Consider the following 18,601-nt stretch of genomic DNA (forward strand, 5'->3'; position numbering starts at 1 on the left):
AAAAAGGCCCAATGCACCTGCTGATTGCGAGAAAGGTTGTTCGTGTATGCCAGGTCATCGTGAATGGAGATGCCATTGGGGGTAGAGACCACCCTAGTGAGTGAAGTAGAACAGAGAGTGCCTTACAGTTCGGAGAGGACAGAAACATTGACTTTGTCCTATCAGCTTCCTCATCCAAACCTTGCTGGGTACACTTTAAGATAATAGTATATTGGCGTCTAGTAAACAGAGACGATGTGTTTTCAGCTCTATTTCCTTTCAGTTATGTTCTCATGAACCATTGATACTGCTGTTTGTGTTCCAGTGGCGGTTATGGCTGGTGAGGCACCAATTTATGTTAGTCACTGTGAGCCAAACAGATGAATGTAGTAGTATATTTCCCATTAAATTGCCAGTGGGATATGAATAGATTCTAAATGTTTTCACACACATTTCTGGCCTGAAGGAATGTTTGTAGATCGTGCGTCTTAACTATTACGTTTTTCTGGGTGCCCAGACGTGTGGGTGGGCACAGTTTAAACATGCCTGAGAAATTAGGGAAAAATTGTTTAAGGCTATACATAGTTGACAGCTGAGTAGGCTACTACTAAGTCTTGTACGTTTTTAGCAATTATCTTCAAACATGTGTAATGGATTTTGAAATAAAACTACAAATTCAGGGTCTTTAAGTCCCAGTCTGGACCAGGTGCAATGCCGACTGTGAGCTCCCATGACGTAAATGATCTGAGCTCGTCTCTGGTTTCTTTGTTTGTCTGTGATGGGACGTGGCAGGAGTCTTTTCCTGTTTAAAGTGTCAGCTATCTAAAAGGATGATGACAACACTATGAAGGAAACAAGCAAGAGTGGAGGGCGTTTATTTTGTATGTGTGGATACAATATTATGCAGTATATTTGTCTTTTTTGACAAGTCTTAACGAAGAGCATCTATTATAAAAGGTCAGCGCAGAGATTTCAGGGTGAGACACAAGCAAACAAAACAGCCGTTTGGCTTCTCCTCATTTGTCTTAGGGTATGACTTCACAGTTGTGTTTATGTGATGGCAAAAGTGACTCATTCGCCTTGGAAGGGAGACATTTCATTTTCACTGTGTGCAAAGAAGAGCTTTTGAGATAAGGTTTATTAGTCTGACTATTCCAAGTCATTTAGTCCTTAGTAAAATCTAAGCAATATTGCAAATATATATACACACATCACATTTAGTAAATAAACTTTAGTGGTACATAAAACAAAATAGTGACCGAAAGTCTGGAGAGGTATCCTTATTCTAAAATGACCAAATTCAGTTGCACCAACCTCAAAGCCCAAAATGAAATTTCATGCAAGAAACTGGATTCACCACCTATCAAGACCCAGGTGGGCAAAAATAGGGTCTCTGTGGTGGCCAGGTGAGGTCAGTCTTTCACTCATTCTATTCCCCACTTTCAGCACTCAGCATCATCATCTTACAATACAATATTTGATCTTTTCCATTTTTGTGTGTGGCTGGATCACAGTGAAATTTGGTAAGCAAAGTTTAGGGATGTACAGTATATACATTGATCCTCAGATCACCATTTTTTATTATTTTTTGGTATGAGGGCTGATTAATCATTTGCTTTAGTTTAGGAGTTAGTTCGTAGAAAGTAAGCATGCTCTTTGTGACCCCACTGTACAGGACATTTCGTTGATAAAAGTGGTTGTCCACTTCATGCCGTTACGCAATGTTGAGGTCCAAATATTTGCACAAATTAAAAGACCCTTTCCAAATAAATCACTATAACCTTCAAACAAACTTTTAGTACTATCAGCATTTGGGTGAATAAATGATCCCTTACCATTATTTGAGGAAGTACAGTATTTACTGTATACTTTGTGATGATAGATGATGAAGCTGGGAAGAAGGCCCAATAGGGACTGCGTCCAGGCCATGAAAGTCTCTAGGAAATTGGAATAATCATGACATCTTCTGTCATCACCATCAGTCTGGATGCCTGGTAGGATGTTGAACTTCCTGCGCCTTAAGCAGGCCAACATATTCCGCAGACCCCGATGCATTCTCTCAACATTTGAGGTCGCTCATTCCAGACTTTCATTTTGCGAGTTGGGCCAATGGCTCCTTAAGGACGGATGCATTTTGTCAGATGTGCAACTTTATCTGTGGATTGTGGTGGAAAGTTTTCCGTCCATGGAATCATTGACGGATTAAGATGACATCAGCAAATTTGCCTGCTGTAGAGACTTTTTTTCATGTCTTTGCTTCCGAGAAGGAGCAAAGTATTAATAAATAGCTGATTGGGATTTGGAAGTTATCTGCTCTTTACTCAAGTATTTATTTTTACCTCGTTTGATTTATGAGTCAACCCGACTTGTTAGGTTTTATGTTCAGTTTTTACAGTTTAAAGGCCCGTCAAGGCGCCACCCAAGTAGTATGTAAATGTTTTTGTGGAATCTAACTTGGAAGTCATACTAATCTGTCAAAAAACAATACTGCCTGTTCCACTCAGATAAAATGTACTGGACTTCTGTTACCGTCCATTTGGTGCTGAAACGTGGTCATTCACTAAGAGTTATTGACATCAGGAGCCCGAGTCAGTCAGGCTGGCCCACTTTATGTGAACATCTGGGCGTGAATTTCGGCCTACAGCTGCTCAATGCAAATCCTCATTTTGTATTTGGCTTTGACTGTTTTTCCAGCTGGTTCAGCTACGACTATGGCTCTCCTTTGCCGGGGCATTGTGGTACTACTTTAATCAAAGTTACTGGACTTCTATTTAAATGCAGATTGTGAATTTCTTTTGTCATCGACACGTCTTGGGGGGAAATGCACAATGTCAGTTACTCATTGCAGCCTTCATGTGGAATATGGAAGCACTTTGATTTTTTACAATTGAGTCCAATGACATGTTAAAGAGTCTTACGCAACTCCAGGAGTTCCTGCGTGTTTGTGACGAGGAGATTCAACTCGGTTCTGTTTAGTTTACTGATTAACGGTGTTCAGGCTGGATCCAGATGTGGTTAAAACTCAACCGCACACCGTTGCCATTCTCTGATCAACATCGAAGATCCAAACCATCTTAACACCCTCCTCAAGATAGGGAAGTTGCGGCGATAAAATAAATGGAATTAGGGGGCCACCCCAACTCATATGGCGGTTGCATTGACAAAAATAAGAGATAATATTGTTAAAATTGAGAAGTATGTGAATCTTTTTTTTCTAGATGAGCCGGATGACGAGGATATAAATTATAGGGTCTACAGTTTTCTGGTTTCACTCTGTCACGTTCAGGCTTAATCATTCTGTTGAAATGTTAGACATGAGTAGGAGGTCTTCTTCTAAGTACTAAGGGCACCACACTCGTGCCCTGTTATAATACTGTCATATTAATTTTACATAATATATATTAAGAGTCTTGTTTTTGTTATAATGGGGCCTGTGAATCATTGATTTTTGGTCAGCTTGACACGCAGGCATATGGTCCACAGAACTCTATGGGTTACCACAACGATATTAAACCCCGAGTCTCGAATACCAAATACATGTTTATCAAATATAATCTTCAAAGACAGGCCTAACTTAATCATATATTGTATCTGCGTAGGGCGACCAACCGAGAGACACTACTTTGTTTTCTAGTATCAAGTCTATCATTCCAGTCTCCGTTTGTCCTCTAATGAAATGTCTTGAAGCTCTTCCAGGCCCGAAACTTGCTTCAGAACAAAGAGTGCGAGCCAAACATGTCTAAACATCGAAACATCCCGCACAGAGAGGACGTATATCAGGTTCACTCGTGTAAGTTTTGACGCAGAATTGTGGTGATTCCTCCCTTTTATCTTGGTAAGGACCCACAGAGTTTGGTCAATACAGCTGGAGGATGACTTCATGACCTTTTTGTTACCTCATAGTCAAGCCTGTCGTCGTCTTGATTCTTCGACTTGTTTTCACTCATTGGGTAATTGACTTGTTCCTTTGATGAAAGCCATTGGGGAGCTAGGCGGCGGTGGTCCCTGAGATTAACACCGCCGTCTGTTAGCATGCAAGGCATCCCCAATGATTGGGGGATTAAGTGCAGCCACTTTTGTGTTTAACTACGTCATATATTATGGCTTTCTTAGATTTCAACACTTGTCATAGGAAATAAATGGATGTCTCCACTATTCTTATCTTTGGAATTGTTGAGGTTAATTTGTTAATACAAACCTGTTACAGTAGCTTTTTGACTGACACGATACTGTTGTAGGTGTGGGGCTAGAGGACCATTACTAGTTTTATTTTATACTCTTTTCTTAACAGCCAGGGGTGAAAAATGATTGTCCATACTGAGAAAAATTCTTATCGCAGAGTATCACAGTATCTCAGTGTATTGTATAATGGCTGAGCTGGATGATTTTATGTCATAGCGTGATTTATTACCTAATATTCTAGGAGGGTGAATCTAACAAAGTCTGAAATAACATTCAAAGTTTTAAAAATTCTGGTGCCTCATTAATGCATGTTTGCATTTTTAATAATTCTACCAGTATCTGATGCGATATAGTAGATTGCATTTGCTATTAAGTCTTTCTCTAAGTCAAGCCAACTCCGCAGAAGTTCTTAGCTTGCCCGATGAGGTGTTCTGTGCACCAGGTATTTTTTTTTTAATAGCTTCCATTACAATGTGAAGTCATGAGGATCGGCAAGATAAGCAAACTCACCTCTTCTGGCATTTGAGGGTGTGTAGCAGCATGTCTGTCTGCGGGCTTATTAAAACTTGGCTCCCTAATGAACATTCGCCCTTGAAGCCTGCTGAGCGCTTAGTGCAGCCCAGGAGACGAAGCCTTAGACGCACGGGGCCTCTTCCTGCTCCCTATGGAGAGCTGAGGTATAAAAGTCAGCTGTAACGGCAGGCTGGGGGTCCAGTCATATGAACACTTTTACATTACTGGAATGTTAACAAAAGATAAAGCAAAAAAAAAGCAAATTTACTACAGCATACGGCGGTCTTTTTGTGTGGGTTTGTTGACATGCTGAGTGAATATAGAGCTGTAAATCTGCTTGGATGTTCATCCACATGGGCTAAACGCAAGCCAGAAAGTGTGCCACAACATCACAATGTGAATTGGCGTTGGCATGAGAAGGCCGGATGAAGTGGAGCTGGTTTGTGTGTGCTTGTACACAACAATGTTACACAACAAGTAAAGAACATCTCCCTCAGGGGTGCAATTTACAAGATAGGTAGCAGAAGACATCCAGGGTTGACGTGACCTACTTAGTGCATGTGGACGTCCTATTTTGCATGATCTATTCATCATGTAAATACCAACAGACAAGCATTCACTCTTATGCTACTGTGTGGTAAAAAAACATGTATTCTCCCCATTATTCTTTCCCATATCAAGTCTGAAACATTTGACTACATTGATATGTACATAGAATATCGTATATACTAAAAATGTGTTCTTTTCAACTTTTTGTGAGCCAAGTCACATTTTACATAAGAAAACATGTTATGGCACATGATCAAATAGAATTGATCAAAAAGTGAATACAGAAGTTAAGTAGTTGTTGCTCTGTCTTTTTATTCTCTCCAGTCCGAGTTGTAAACATGTTAAAACAGGGTGGCATTTTGTTGTGACTAAATGGACTATGTGAAAAAGGGTTAATGGATCGAAAAATAACAAATTTATCATGCTTAGCAGGAAGCCGTTCAGGTCAAATTGACCACATGCGGAGGGTTAAATCGCATCATAACTTTCTGGTTGCTCGACCTTCACTCTTAATTGGGGGCAGCGAAGAAGACATTTAATTCATCTAAGCGTAACCGTCGCGCAGAGCACATGATTCTCTGCTCCGTGGCTAACCAAGCATGAGGCCCGTCCAGTGGGACCGGCGCTCGTCAAACGTGAGCATGACATGGAATTGAGCGCTACATATGCAAAGAACGCCGCTTGAAAACACAGCCAGCAATTAGTCCTGCCCGGTGCGTTCCTCCATACCAAACCAGTGCGCTGTCAGTGGTGGGGGTGCTGGAAGGCACGTGTCATTCGTGAGTCAACTGCTAAATGGGCTTTATGCATCATCTGTTCCAAGCGGTAAACAGTTCTTAAATGCACATTACTCAACGGGCTGAGGTTCGCTATCAAAACAAGCCGCAAATTTGTAAACCTTTTGCGATCCTGCGTGCAGTTACCCACTTTTGCGTAAGTGAGCGTGTGCTTTTAATTGATTGGAGAGATTTATGCCGGACAGTGTTTGCATACAAACACACACACACAAAAAGGATTCAAAAGCAAGTATTTGATCTTTTAACATAGAACACATTTTCAGCTCTTCTGTCATTGTATTTGGAGATAATTTATGGAAGAGATTTAAATAAAATTAGAGTATATACACATCTTACCGGTACTTTCGAATAATTTAGTTGCAATAAAAAAGTTGCAAAATAGTTAATATGCAAGATCTATCAAATAGCCTGGAAATGTGCAAAACAGTTCTTCTGGATTGGTCATTTTCCCAGGTTTTTCAGAAATACACTTAATTTCTTCATTAAAAGACAAGCAAAGAATATCAATCAAAGCTCTTTTGAGGATAAACAATGTTTTAGAGAGTGTGACGAAAAGATCCATCGTCCAATCAGAAGCTGGGTGTTTCTTCCTCCCATGAAAAATTGGCTATATGAAACATTAACTCTGGCATACCAAGTTAAAGGCAAAGTATTTACTGCATTTATACTACCTAGTTGGCGTTCATCAAGTGCTGACAATGCAGGTTGTATTGCTGTCATAAGCAGTAAACCTGGCTGTAAATTGAGTACCTACTGTCCGTCAATTTCTAAAATCTGGACAATCGAATGGAAAGACCTTCAGTGTCAGACTTGCTGTCTTTTTCTACCTTTCAGTCTGCTTATTCATCATCATTTGGGAGCTCCTGTGGTAAAATTTGAGGGATATGGGGTAGTCAGCGCACATATCACTTTCTGTCCTCCCGGTAATGCGGAAAATACTTTCAATTTTCCATGGTTGTTTCGCCATGAAAGACATCGAAACAACAGCTCGGGCAGGCCTTATTAAAGTTAGATCAAAACGAAGAGGTGTGCCAAACAGAGGGCCCTGGAAAAGTAAGAATCCAGGTGATCGTTCTCAAGATATGTATGTACAGTATTTCTCGTATCCTCATCAACTTTGCTGTATCGTTGTTGTAGTCTGCCAGCATGTTCCTACGCCCATTGAATCAGCTCCAGGGGCATCAATCTTTCGATAGCGTGACATCATTATGTTCATTGTCCACAGTAGATCAGTAAATCACAACAAGGAGAGAGACACAAGGGCGACACCGCAAGATCTCTTTCCTGCCCATTCATCAGACTAGGTCGCTTTTACATTTGCAGTATAAAATCCCTTTGGGAAAAAGGCTGAATAGATTTCTTGTATGTTCTTTTCTTTCTTTCAAAAATTTTCTTTTGATCAAGGTATAGATGAAGTTGATGATTTACATTGCAATACAAGTCCATACATTACATACTACATCCATACATTAATAAACCTTCGTACAAAAATTCCCGTTGCTATAAAATTTCAAGACAATATTTCACAGATTAACGCAGGAGTTCAAGATTAGGGTTCATGAAAACAACAAGCAAAATAACAATAATAACTCCAATTACTTGAGTGGTGACTTTACAGGCTTTCTGTCTGTGACAAACTAAAATGGGGTACTTGTAAATCGGGGTAGTTTTGTGCCTTAGCTTCATGACTATTAATTAAAGACCCTTTAAAGATGAAGCATGGCCTCCTGTAGTAGCTCTGTTTTTTGAAGCGCATTCGTACTTCATTCAGGCTGGGAAAGAGCCACATTTTACGATTCTCCTGCTGCATCTTCATCTTCTTCCTTTTTCTGCATCAGCGCAAAGAATGATGATGTCTTTCTTAAGTATTCATCCAGAGGATGCATAGTCATGCGCAATGAAATAAAAAACAAATATAGTACATCATTTCAGTTTTTACCTTCTCTGCCAAAACGAATCCCCCATTTTCCCCCTCGAGGTCTCGACTGCTGCCTGCTCGGAAACAATGTCGGTATTATGTTCTTTGCTGGCCGAGAGGAAAAAGACTCGGAGCTTTAATACGAACGGTTAAAGAAACGTAGCTCACGAAAAGATTGACATTCCTCGGTGGTGCTCTCCATTGAAAGCCATCACAGTGGCCGATTCAGGGGAATCACTTAAAATTCAGGAACACTTGGTTGATGCGGCGTGATTAAAACGACAGCTCCGCATTCAAGCTGTTATGATGCTGTTTGCCTTTTTTAATAGAAACACTTGAACTCCAAGCCCTCTCCCACTTGCTGTTGACAAGGCCCCCACTCAAGATGTAAATGGCCAATAAGTTGTCACTGAGATGGTTCCTTTATGGGTTTAACTCTTCCCAGTAAGTCTTTTCAGGGAGTAAAATTCAAATAACACTGGATTTTGCTTGTCAGAACTACTTTGAAATGAGGAAAACAAAAATGATCAGGACATGCATTTAGCAATACACTTCTGGAGCTTGGGCTAAGGACCAATCAGTCGCAAGAAGGAGGTAAAATAACATTCAACTCAGAATTGCTTTGCGTCTTCTTGGTCATCTCATCATACTTTGGCGATTAGTATGGGCCTCAATAAAGCAGTTTTTCAGGTGTGCTATCCCAAATGTTGAACTCAGTCTAACACATGAGAGGCAGATGCATCCAATTTGCCTGCACTTCAGACTAGTAAAATCAAACAAAATATTGTTTTATGTGGTTACTGGCTTCCTCAAAATGTTTATTGCACTCATGTGCAACTTATTCCCAGTCGCAAAGGGCGTTTATACACCGCAATTGTAAGCACACCCATTCTTTGAATGAGCAAGCTTTGTGTGAGTCAAAAAACAAGGTGATAAATTATCCAGGCTGGCTTGTTGATTCCAATTCAATCACTTCATTTGGAGCTTGTGGTACACTCACCATTTTTTTTCTTCGTCATGTAGTTTCCCCCAATTTTACACCACAATCTTATTAGACAACACCAATCACAATTTCTTTCAATAGTTTAACTAAATAAGGCCTAACATGCTCCCTTCCTAAAACTGAGCAGAATACATCACACGAGTCTGAATAGTAAAATGGTAGCAATTAAACCCTTGAAGTACAATGTAGAGGAAAAAACAGCATACACCTTTGAACTTGTTTACGTCAGTGTGTTTTACAGACAATAATATTTTCATTGTGTGCTTTGGAAACACTTTAATACTGACATTTCTGCTCTGCATTTGAAGGTTGGCTGTGCTCGTTCCAATTAACTTTTGTGAGATATCTTCCATCGCCTCCATAAATAGCTTTTTAGAATATCAAGACACCCAGAGACTATCAATTATCGATGGTTTAAGAATACATAATCTTTAATAGAGTGGTCACGGTGTTGCGACGTAGGCCGAGACTACTGCGCAATTACAACATAAATACATCTTCTGGCTCTAATTCAATTGTGCGTGGCCTCAAGATTAGCTTTAATCAGCTGTGGCACGCAGCCTTAGTCTCTTTCAAGAGTGTTCAAAATATCAACTCTGCTCGTTTCCCTCTTTGGCGCTGTGTGTTTTGGACTGGCGTGCACGGAGTGCGGTTGTGTTGCGTGGCGGCCGTGCATCCATTGCGGCTCAAAAGCAAGGAGTGGGAGCCAGCTCTCTTTTGGACCGTTTAAGCTTTAATGGTGGTGGAGAAATATGTTGTTTCCAGACAGTTGAGGGGGGAGTGATGATGCAGCGTGGATGACAAGAGGCCATGAATGGGACTTCTTACATAACCCTCGCAGTTTTCTAATGTTTCCGATACTGTTTGAAATGTGAGCTTCATCTGCTACATCTGTATGCCAATGAGTGCCAGGATGCATGTTTACATTTCTAAATAAACGGCAGCATTCAGTTGAGAAAAGCTGCAATCACTTGTTCTTGAAAGAGATTCCAACAATGCAGTGTTTTCCATCCTTTCTTTAAAGGAGTATTTCAAGCAAACGATAACCTGGACTCTAACCCAGTTGGGCCAATACGCCGACAACTCATCGACCAGTCCGTCCAACAATCCAGCAAAATGGTCAAATAGACCCTAATTATTGGTTTGATGAGATGAGGCGCACCCCTGCAGTTGAAAGGGTGTATGGCATGGGAAGGAAACCTATGGCTCCAGAGCCACATATGGCTCTCTTGATGGGTGCATAAGGCTCTGCTAAAATATGGAAATCGCCTGGAAGAGAGTCCCGAACGCACCAATAGGAGCATCATATCGGCTCTCTGGCGTTGACACTACCTTTTGTGCCACTTTTTAACTATGACTTTAATTATAACTATTTTTTCATTAGACTTTTCTGCATGCATACTCTTATTGATACTCATTGATCAGCAACTCCGTAACAATGTTATCAAAGAATTTAGAGTTTCTTTTGTACTTCAAAAAGGCACATATCCTCATGTATTTTCACTTTTAAATGCTGAGTATGGCTCTTAAGGAATTGCATTTCAAAATATGAATTGTTAATGGCTCTCTGTCAAAAATGTTCCCAATCCCTTACACTGTAAGGGGTGTCCCCCCTTTTTTTCTGGTGACTCCTGAAGAGAGTAGGTGGTGATATTCATGCTTGCACCACACACACACACACACTCACGCACACTCAAACACACGCACATGGTCGCTTCGCTCCTTCCCTCACTCACATTTGGAGCTCAGCCTCAGCAGCTCGCTGCTCTTTTGGGCGCCTCATTGGAGGAGAAAAGAAGGACTATGTTGGTCTGATGTGACAAATAGGTTTTGTAATTTTTTTTTTACAACAGTTTTCAGGACATTCCACTTTTACCAGGTCAATATAAGGATGTACCCACTTCGGATAGAGAGGATGGCATTCAAGTGAACTTCTTTATTTTTGTTTGTTTTCTTTTTGTTGTTGTTTCTGCAAGTCAAACTCGCTCCTAAGTTAAACCGCGAGGACATTTTTTAAGTTGTATTTGTAAACAAAATGGAGCGCAGTAGCCTGGTTTCTCTTGCGCTTTTGGTCGTTACGCTGGTTCGCGTAAATGATGGCAGTGCGGACTCCTTGACAGGTGGGAGGAAAGGACTTCCAGTTGCCCGGTTGATGCGATGGGACAACCTGAAGGCTGGTGAACGAAGCCCCCCGGAGACCACCCACACCCGGGTGGATGTCGGGCTCCTGTTAAACGCAGCCCCGAGGTCCGCCAGACACCCACGCAGTGTGACCCACACGCAGCCCCGAAACAGAGTGAACCGCCGGCGCCTTGTTGGGTAAGAATTGCACCCTTCATGATTGACCGGTATGTGGAGAGCGATCCATTTTATTAGCGTATTCCAAATGCAATTACGTTGTAGCTCCTCATTTTGGCAGCAGTTGCAACCTCATGCCAGGAAGTGGTGATGTAACAAATTACAGTCTCCATCCTGGACAGCAAGTAATAGTTCTGCTTTGATTTACGAGTTGACCTCGCCAATGTCAAAGCTGGTAATAACCTTTGTTCCCATATCAAATCAATATTTGCCCCTTCACCCACTATAACACTTTTTTTTAGTCATGTATACGCTTAAATAAAATGCTAAAACATTAGTTTGATGGATACACACACTATTTGCAATATTTTCGTGTAATGTCAAGTATTTTGAATGACCTTGTTTTAAATTGCCCTATACAAATCATCCGGGTGGAATGTTCAATGACATCTTGAACCTTGCACTGGAAAACACCTTGATTGTATACATTCAAGCACAAAGTTTATTGTTCAATAAAGTGCCAAGCACATACAACCCGGAGTACCCGGAGTAAACCCATGCGGGCCCAGGGAGAACATGCAAACTCCACACAGGTAGACCTACCTGGATTTGAACCTAGGTCCCCCACTGTGAGGACGACCCTTACTTGCTCATGTCTGCCAATATGCACTTTAATAAATTATTATTTTTTGGATAACTTTGTATAAGCCAATATTTCCCCGAAGTCATTAAATTGCAAATTTGGGAAAACAGTGAGACTGTTAACAAAAATAAACCAAAAACTTTGAAAGCAACAGTCTATACAATAGTATATATTGTGTGTACTTTGTACACTGGCACATCAGCAAACACAATCAGCTTTTTGCAGCCATGTGAGGAATTCAACAATTGATGGCAAACCCTGCCTCCTCCGCAATTAGCAGCACAGCTGACATCAATGGTGAGTCGACATGTGCTTTCGAGGATGTACAGAGTATTTTACTTTATCACAATTGATATAAGAGAAACTGACATAGGTGAGAATAATGGAAACTGGATATTTTGAGAAGCTGCCTCATCCCTTAAGTTCACTCGGTACTTGTGCAAAACATTTTAAAGAAATTGGCAGGTACTCTTACTGAACATTTACTGAAACACCTGGTGGGTGGACAGACAACTACAAGACCAGCTGTTTGAATTTAGACATCCTATACTCTTTTTGGAAGAAGTTCTGCTTGATTATAAAGCTCTGCAAAGGTCTGTTATTATTAAGTCATTATTATTTTGGGGTATTCTTTACCATGCTATACAAGCTACAGAAATTTGAAAATGAATTCCTAACAAAATGCAACAAGAAACTACTACAATAAGATATATTTGTAATATTATTGATGTACTGAGAGTAACGGCAGGACAGATGTGATAAATACATTTTAAAATTACATAAGGCCAAGATCGCTGGTATGCAAGTGCTAACAGCCCCTGTTGGAGTTTTATCAATATTTTTTGCTACTGCTTGAAGAGTATTTTTACATTTTCCTTTGTGGCATGACTGTTGGATGTAGATTGTTACAGTATGTGTGTCCTTTGTGCCTGTGACAATGTGTTGTTGTGGCTCAGCTCGTTTGGGGAAGTTTTGCAAAAACAATAACAAAAAAATTCTGCTGGCCGATCAGAACCACCTGTTTAGTCCAATGAGTCTGTTTCTCTTCTCTGTTGTGCGTCTCTGTCAAACTCTCCAGCAGGAAAATGGCTTGTTTCCATATTAAAGCTCTTTTCTTTTTGTCTAATGAACCCTTGATACATCCAACTCTGTTTGTTCCATAGGGACAAAGCATGATACTCACAGATGTGTGTGTGTGTGTGTGTGTGTCTTTGTGTCTTTGTACATAATGATCAGAGGGGGAATTTCAATGGCTGACCTTGAATTACAGTGAAATAAAAGATCCTTCTCAGGATTTTTTTTATACAGCCAATTTAAAGGAGATACTTTAGAGGTGACCAGTTGATTCACCTAAATGCTTTACCATTGTAGCATATTATACACAGCTATTGCATTGATTGAAAGGAAACTTTCCATAACCAATTCTGTGCAAAAAAATTTGAAACTCTCCATTAATCAAGAAAGTCCAACCTTTTCACAGTTGAGTTAAACCTAACAGCCTTTACAGAGCAATGTTTAATAAAAAAAATACCCCTAAAATTTAGTTTTTCATCCTCCTAATAGTATTGTTTCCCATGTAGTTTAAAAAAATGTTTCTGATACAAAAAGAGAAGTTGGCTGCTTCTCAGTTCATGTCCTAAAATTATTTATTGGTTGAACTATAAAAATGAAGGATAGCTGAATTGAACAAGTGTGTGTGCTTGTTCTTAGAACTCATGCATGTATTGTATACTTCCTTTCACCATAGGTCTAAGCCTTGACTCGACATTGTCAACAAAGTAATAAATTAATCACGATTTACCTACGAGTCACTCATCGTAACATGACTCACGTTTTTTTATGATGCATTTGCACTTGGAATCATCGCTCAACTTCTACCCTGAAGCCTTTTTGCATTTTCACATTGGTTCCCTTACACCTGACTTTGCGCAGCTGAAATACAACACTTACTTTTTGCACACTTTGAGTAAACAAATGACAAGGTGTTAACACACGCTGATTTATCAACTTAATTGCAACCTGCGGCATTAAAGTTTTCATTCCATGAGTTAATTATGTGATGGAATTTGTTGATGCTGACTGATGACTTTAGTGTGTTTGATTTACGTCAGTGCAATTCCTGCCAAACGGCCTAAAATACTAACACGTTATCTCTGTGGTGCCTCAGTGCAACACGCAGTGCTTAATGAGTAAAATCCAGGCAGGATCGAGAAGTCAATCCGTGTCCTCTCTTGTCAGATCCCCATAGAGTCAGATATTCATTTAGGAAAATATCTTAAGAAGGGATGATGGGGTCCAGCACATACAGATTCCCCACCCAAATTGCAATGTTGGCGTTTCATCTCGCTGCACCTCGACTACAATTTTGGATTAACGAGAACAGGAATCAGTTTTTTTGGGTCAAATATGTCGTCTCTCATTTGCTTTGTGATTTATAGATGACACAGTGTACATATATTGTGTCTCACATCATCCCTGTGAGGTTCAAGTAACTCCACGCTTGTTTTCAGTGTCGACTCTTGCATGATGGCGAAATGGATGTGCGTGTTCAAACACTCAGATAAAGTTTCCCGACCCTACCCTGTTTTTTGTCACATGGATTTAAATTCTACTAAAGCGTATTCTCCAAGGTCTCATATCATTATTGATTGGCCAAGCCCATTGGAATAATCCAAACTCAAAACAACATGAAATCACATCGTTTTTGTCATGCAAAGGTCTAAGGACACATACACATGTACTTTTGATAGGTTTCTTGATGACCGGTCAGATTGTTATTTTAACATGTTCTTGTGTGTTAAATCTCCCCCAATGCAGACCCAACGTATGCGGTGGTCAGCAGTGCTGCTCCGGCTGGGCTGTGGCACCAGGAACCAACCGATGCATCAAACGTAAGCATCCTTTTGACAACTTACTATGTCACAGTGACACAAATGAGGATAAACTGTATTGCATAAAAATGCGCATAACCAATCAATCAATCATTATTATCTTATTATATTTTAAGTAAGGGAATGTCAATCTCATCTTTGTCATGGGATACATTGTAGCTATTAGTTAAATTCAAGGAGCCATTATGTGTGCTACGTTAGAATAATTAAATATTCATCCATGGACTGCCGATCACAGAACCAAACTAATTTAATCTTATTTTTGTAATCCGAAATATTTCAATGAGGGAATGTTCATTTCACTGGAAAGATGATTTACTTTAGCAAAATCCTGTGGTAGGATGGATATGGCGCCTGGCCCTTTAGTTTTACACCTGTGCTTTATTATTTTTGCACACTTACCATTTCTTTTTTAGTACAGATCTTATTTTACTTGTTCCTAATGTTGTGTCTGGTAAGTCTATAGTACATCTGCTCCCATGGGTAAAGTTTGCATACAGAGAAGCTTTCTAAGACTATACCAACAGCCAGAAACATAACATAGGTAATAATGACTAATGGCTGTCCTGTCAAATGAAATTGCCCCAAGAAAATGTTCTTCTCATTACCCCGATACACATGTTCATCATGTGGTGTTTGCCTTTTATTATTTTTATTAACCCTGGCATTGAAATGACTTTCATTCATTTTGACACAAGGCTTCCATTTGGGTTTGAGCAGCTTCTTCTTTTTATTTTTCGGACACAATTGTGTTGAATAGCTTCACCGGCACATAATCACAAGCAGATGACAGTGGAAAACATTTATTGTGAATGAACTATCAACAGCAGATCATAAGATAAGACCATTTGCATGTGTATTCCAAATTCAAATGTGGACCGTTGTGTTATGTGACCTTCGATCTGGCCTAGTTTAAAATAGGAACTGTGATCAAACCTGCCTTCGCATCCACATTTAACGTTTATGTTTGTCATTGTTTTTCAGAGAGGGAAATAATAAGCTAAAGTAGTTTTGGGTAGCTATTTTTGACATTTTACAACTGTTTACAAGGCTTGATCATTCTACAGTATGTGTCTGTTGACTTGTTTACTGCTTTCTCTGCCACACACAAAACCCAGCAAGGAGATTACACAACAAACTTATTGGCCCCAGCAGCCTCCTAATTAGATCCACTTCCTGCCTTCCTACTTCCCCCCCCCCAAGCCCTGCTAAAGGCACACTTAGTGAGGTGCTAATTACATTTAACGTCAGGCTGCAGTTTGCTGAATTAAAGTGTGTGTATTTTGAATCTGCCTGAAGGTAAATGTCTGGACCGTGTTATGTTGAGGCCAAGCTATAGGAAATGCTGTCATCAGCAGTGTGGAAACCCCTTCGACCAACTAGGTGCTAATACATTGGTCCATAGCCTGGAAGGGGTCTCCCAGGAAGACCTCATTGGAGAAAATGGGGTTATCTTATCATCTCTTCCTACATTGGCTACTTTATTAGGCGTTGGCAGCAGGAGAAACCTTCCCACTCTGTGGGGAACCATGTTGGCTGGGAACGAAATATGAAAACACATCAGGGCTGAGCTCGGTCTCGGAAATTCCTGATGAAGGGATTGAAGTAATGTCCAATCTTAAAAGTGTCAGATTCAGGCTTTGCTTAAGAGACCGCATTGGGTGTTGTGGGTTATGGCTTCTTAACAGTATCTCATTGTTCAATATGGTTGAGCTCAGAGCAAATATATGACAGGAATTAGACCACAAATTGTCCAGTTGTTTATTAACTTTTTTCAAGCCCTTGTCCTTCTTCCTTCTTATCCTTAAGAGGAACTAACACTGGCTAAGTTTACATGGACAAAATGTATTTATACCGATCAGCGAAAGAATTAAAATTATGATTGTCTGCAGTGTCTTCAAGGACACTCAGGCATAATGCAGTTCTGAGATCGAGGGTTGGATTGTGTTAGAATAGGGTGTATAAATAAAGCATTTTTACTCTGATTTGGCTTTTAATTTGAGCAAGAGTCCGTGAAATGTAGCCACTGATATCCCAATTTCGAATGTAGGGGCTCTTTAAGTTTTGTTCCTTTGACATCCATATGAGCCATAACTGTATGTAAGACAACATATGCTTTTGCCTTGCTGCAAGTGATCACAGTTGTTCTACTCTGATCCATTCTGAGTTACACCATTCTTGCTACTATTTGTTTTCTCTTTAGTCTGGTGTCACTGTGAGAATTCATTGTGAGTTACCAGATGCATCCCATTTGGTTGGTAAAGTGAGGACATCTGCTATCTTGGCTGTACTGTATCGTTAAAGTGGAAAGCGTTCCTTCGATGAATGTAACGTCTTGTCTCCGTGTCGGTAGGACTTACTGTATAGAATTCCCGGCTGCCACTTTATGCACATCTGCAGCTTTGTTAGTGAGCTGAGGGAGCCATATTTTAGCCTCACCCAGTCATAGCGCAGCAGCAGTTCTGCCTCAGTTAGCTGCAGCTGGATGACTCCATAGACAAAATACTACATCTCAGCTAAAATAAGCCTTATTGCAAGTATTTCAAGAATATGGCAATATTTCATAAAAGTGTGCTGATCTCTCTGGGGAAATTGTGTCACTGTTCCCAATGTTACATGCAAAAGAGTGAAAAGGTTTAGCGGTGGTTTGAAGTGAGAAGAATGGCCACAGAAATCTGTTTACAAAACTGTAAGCTACTTACTTAACAGTGGAATTAAGATGAGAGTTGAATTGCTGACATGTTTTGGGTCTGCATGGGCTAATCCTCAATTAGATCTTGTAGGTCAATTTGGAATTAGTTTTGCTTCACAAGAATTTCTTCAGAAAAGGCAACTGAAGCTTTGTGTTAATTTATTATGCAGCGTGATTTTTAAAATACTCTTAGGTAAGTAGTACTACTCCTTATATTACCATTTCAAATTGGGAAATACAGTCATCATCTATTTGTTATGCAATTATTGGAAGATTAATCATTACTTAAAGCAAGTGTAAAAATACAGTACACTACTTGGCGACAACCACTTAACAGCCAATGATTTTTATTGTTGTTTTCCATCTGGATAAATATGACGAATGAACGCCTTCTATAGTATATGATATAAATTGGGGGCATGCCGCTATGCATAATTAACCAAGAAGTATGTTTTCTACTCTGCACGCAACATTATGGAATAGGTCATATGGCAACAAGCTGTAAGTCGAGCAATTTGAGGATAGTGACCCACTCTCTGGTCAAGGGAAAAGATTTATATCCAGTGCTGTTTTTCAGATGAAAAGGTACATCATTCATGTAGAGGACTATCGTTGATGTATGTATTTTGAGTAGACTGTGAGTGAAAACGGAGTATTCTGAGCTTGAGCCAGCATTTTTGTTTTGGCGTGATGCAAAGGGCCCCACCCTTAAAAAGCCTTTCTCTCAGTCCAGCTCGATCTTATTTAATTTCAAACATGAAGCGTTACAGAAATTCTTGCATGTTTTTCCGCTGTAGTGTTTGTTTAGGATAAATGAATAGGCTATAGGCATAACATAACTTATGTGGGAAGTATGACGTCCATAACGTGAGATAGCTTTTGGCGTGGATATAGGCATTTCAAAGTAATGTTTTATGTAGGTTTATGTGAAGTGCATGTGCACCCTGCCTGCAATGTTTAAAACCTGCATTTTTTTGCCTTTACCATTTATCTTAACATGACAATGATGTAGTTTTTGACACGTTTCCTCTGTGTGTTTGCTGTTGATTGATAAGACAATTAACCAAGTAACATAACACATAATTTAGACAAATTCACTTTGGAGTTTTTAAAAGCAGCAAAGCATGTTCCTTGGT

The 18,601-nt window shown here is 39.9% G+C and overlaps 1 protein-coding gene across 2 annotated transcripts in view; it reads left to right on the plus strand.

The window, feature by feature from the left end:
- The window catches only part of LOC144205938 (latent-transforming growth factor beta-binding protein 2-like), an 81,590-nt gene that overhangs the window by 3,833 nt on the left and 59,156 nt on the right, over nucleotides 1-18,601 (plus strand). The window contains exons 4-5 of one of the 2 annotated variants that reach the window (XM_077730571.1): nucleotides 11,062-11,260; nucleotides 14,700-14,773. In XM_077730571.1, coding sequence (XP_077586697.1) covers nucleotides 11,094-11,260; nucleotides 14,700-14,773 — 241 coding nt within the window. In that variant the 5' untranslated portion in view covers nucleotides 11,062-11,093. Of the gene's footprint in view, nucleotides 1-10,651; nucleotides 11,261-14,699; nucleotides 14,774-18,601 lie in introns of those variants that run through there. The other variant, XM_077730570.1, reaches the window with a different exon arrangement.

The sequence above is a fragment of the Stigmatopora nigra genome, chromosome 13 (genome assembly GCF_051989575.1).
Source record: "Stigmatopora nigra isolate UIUO_SnigA chromosome 13, RoL_Snig_1.1, whole genome shotgun sequence".
In the NCBI taxonomy this organism is placed as follows: domain Eukaryota; kingdom Metazoa; phylum Chordata; class Actinopteri; order Syngnathiformes; family Syngnathidae; genus Stigmatopora; species Stigmatopora nigra.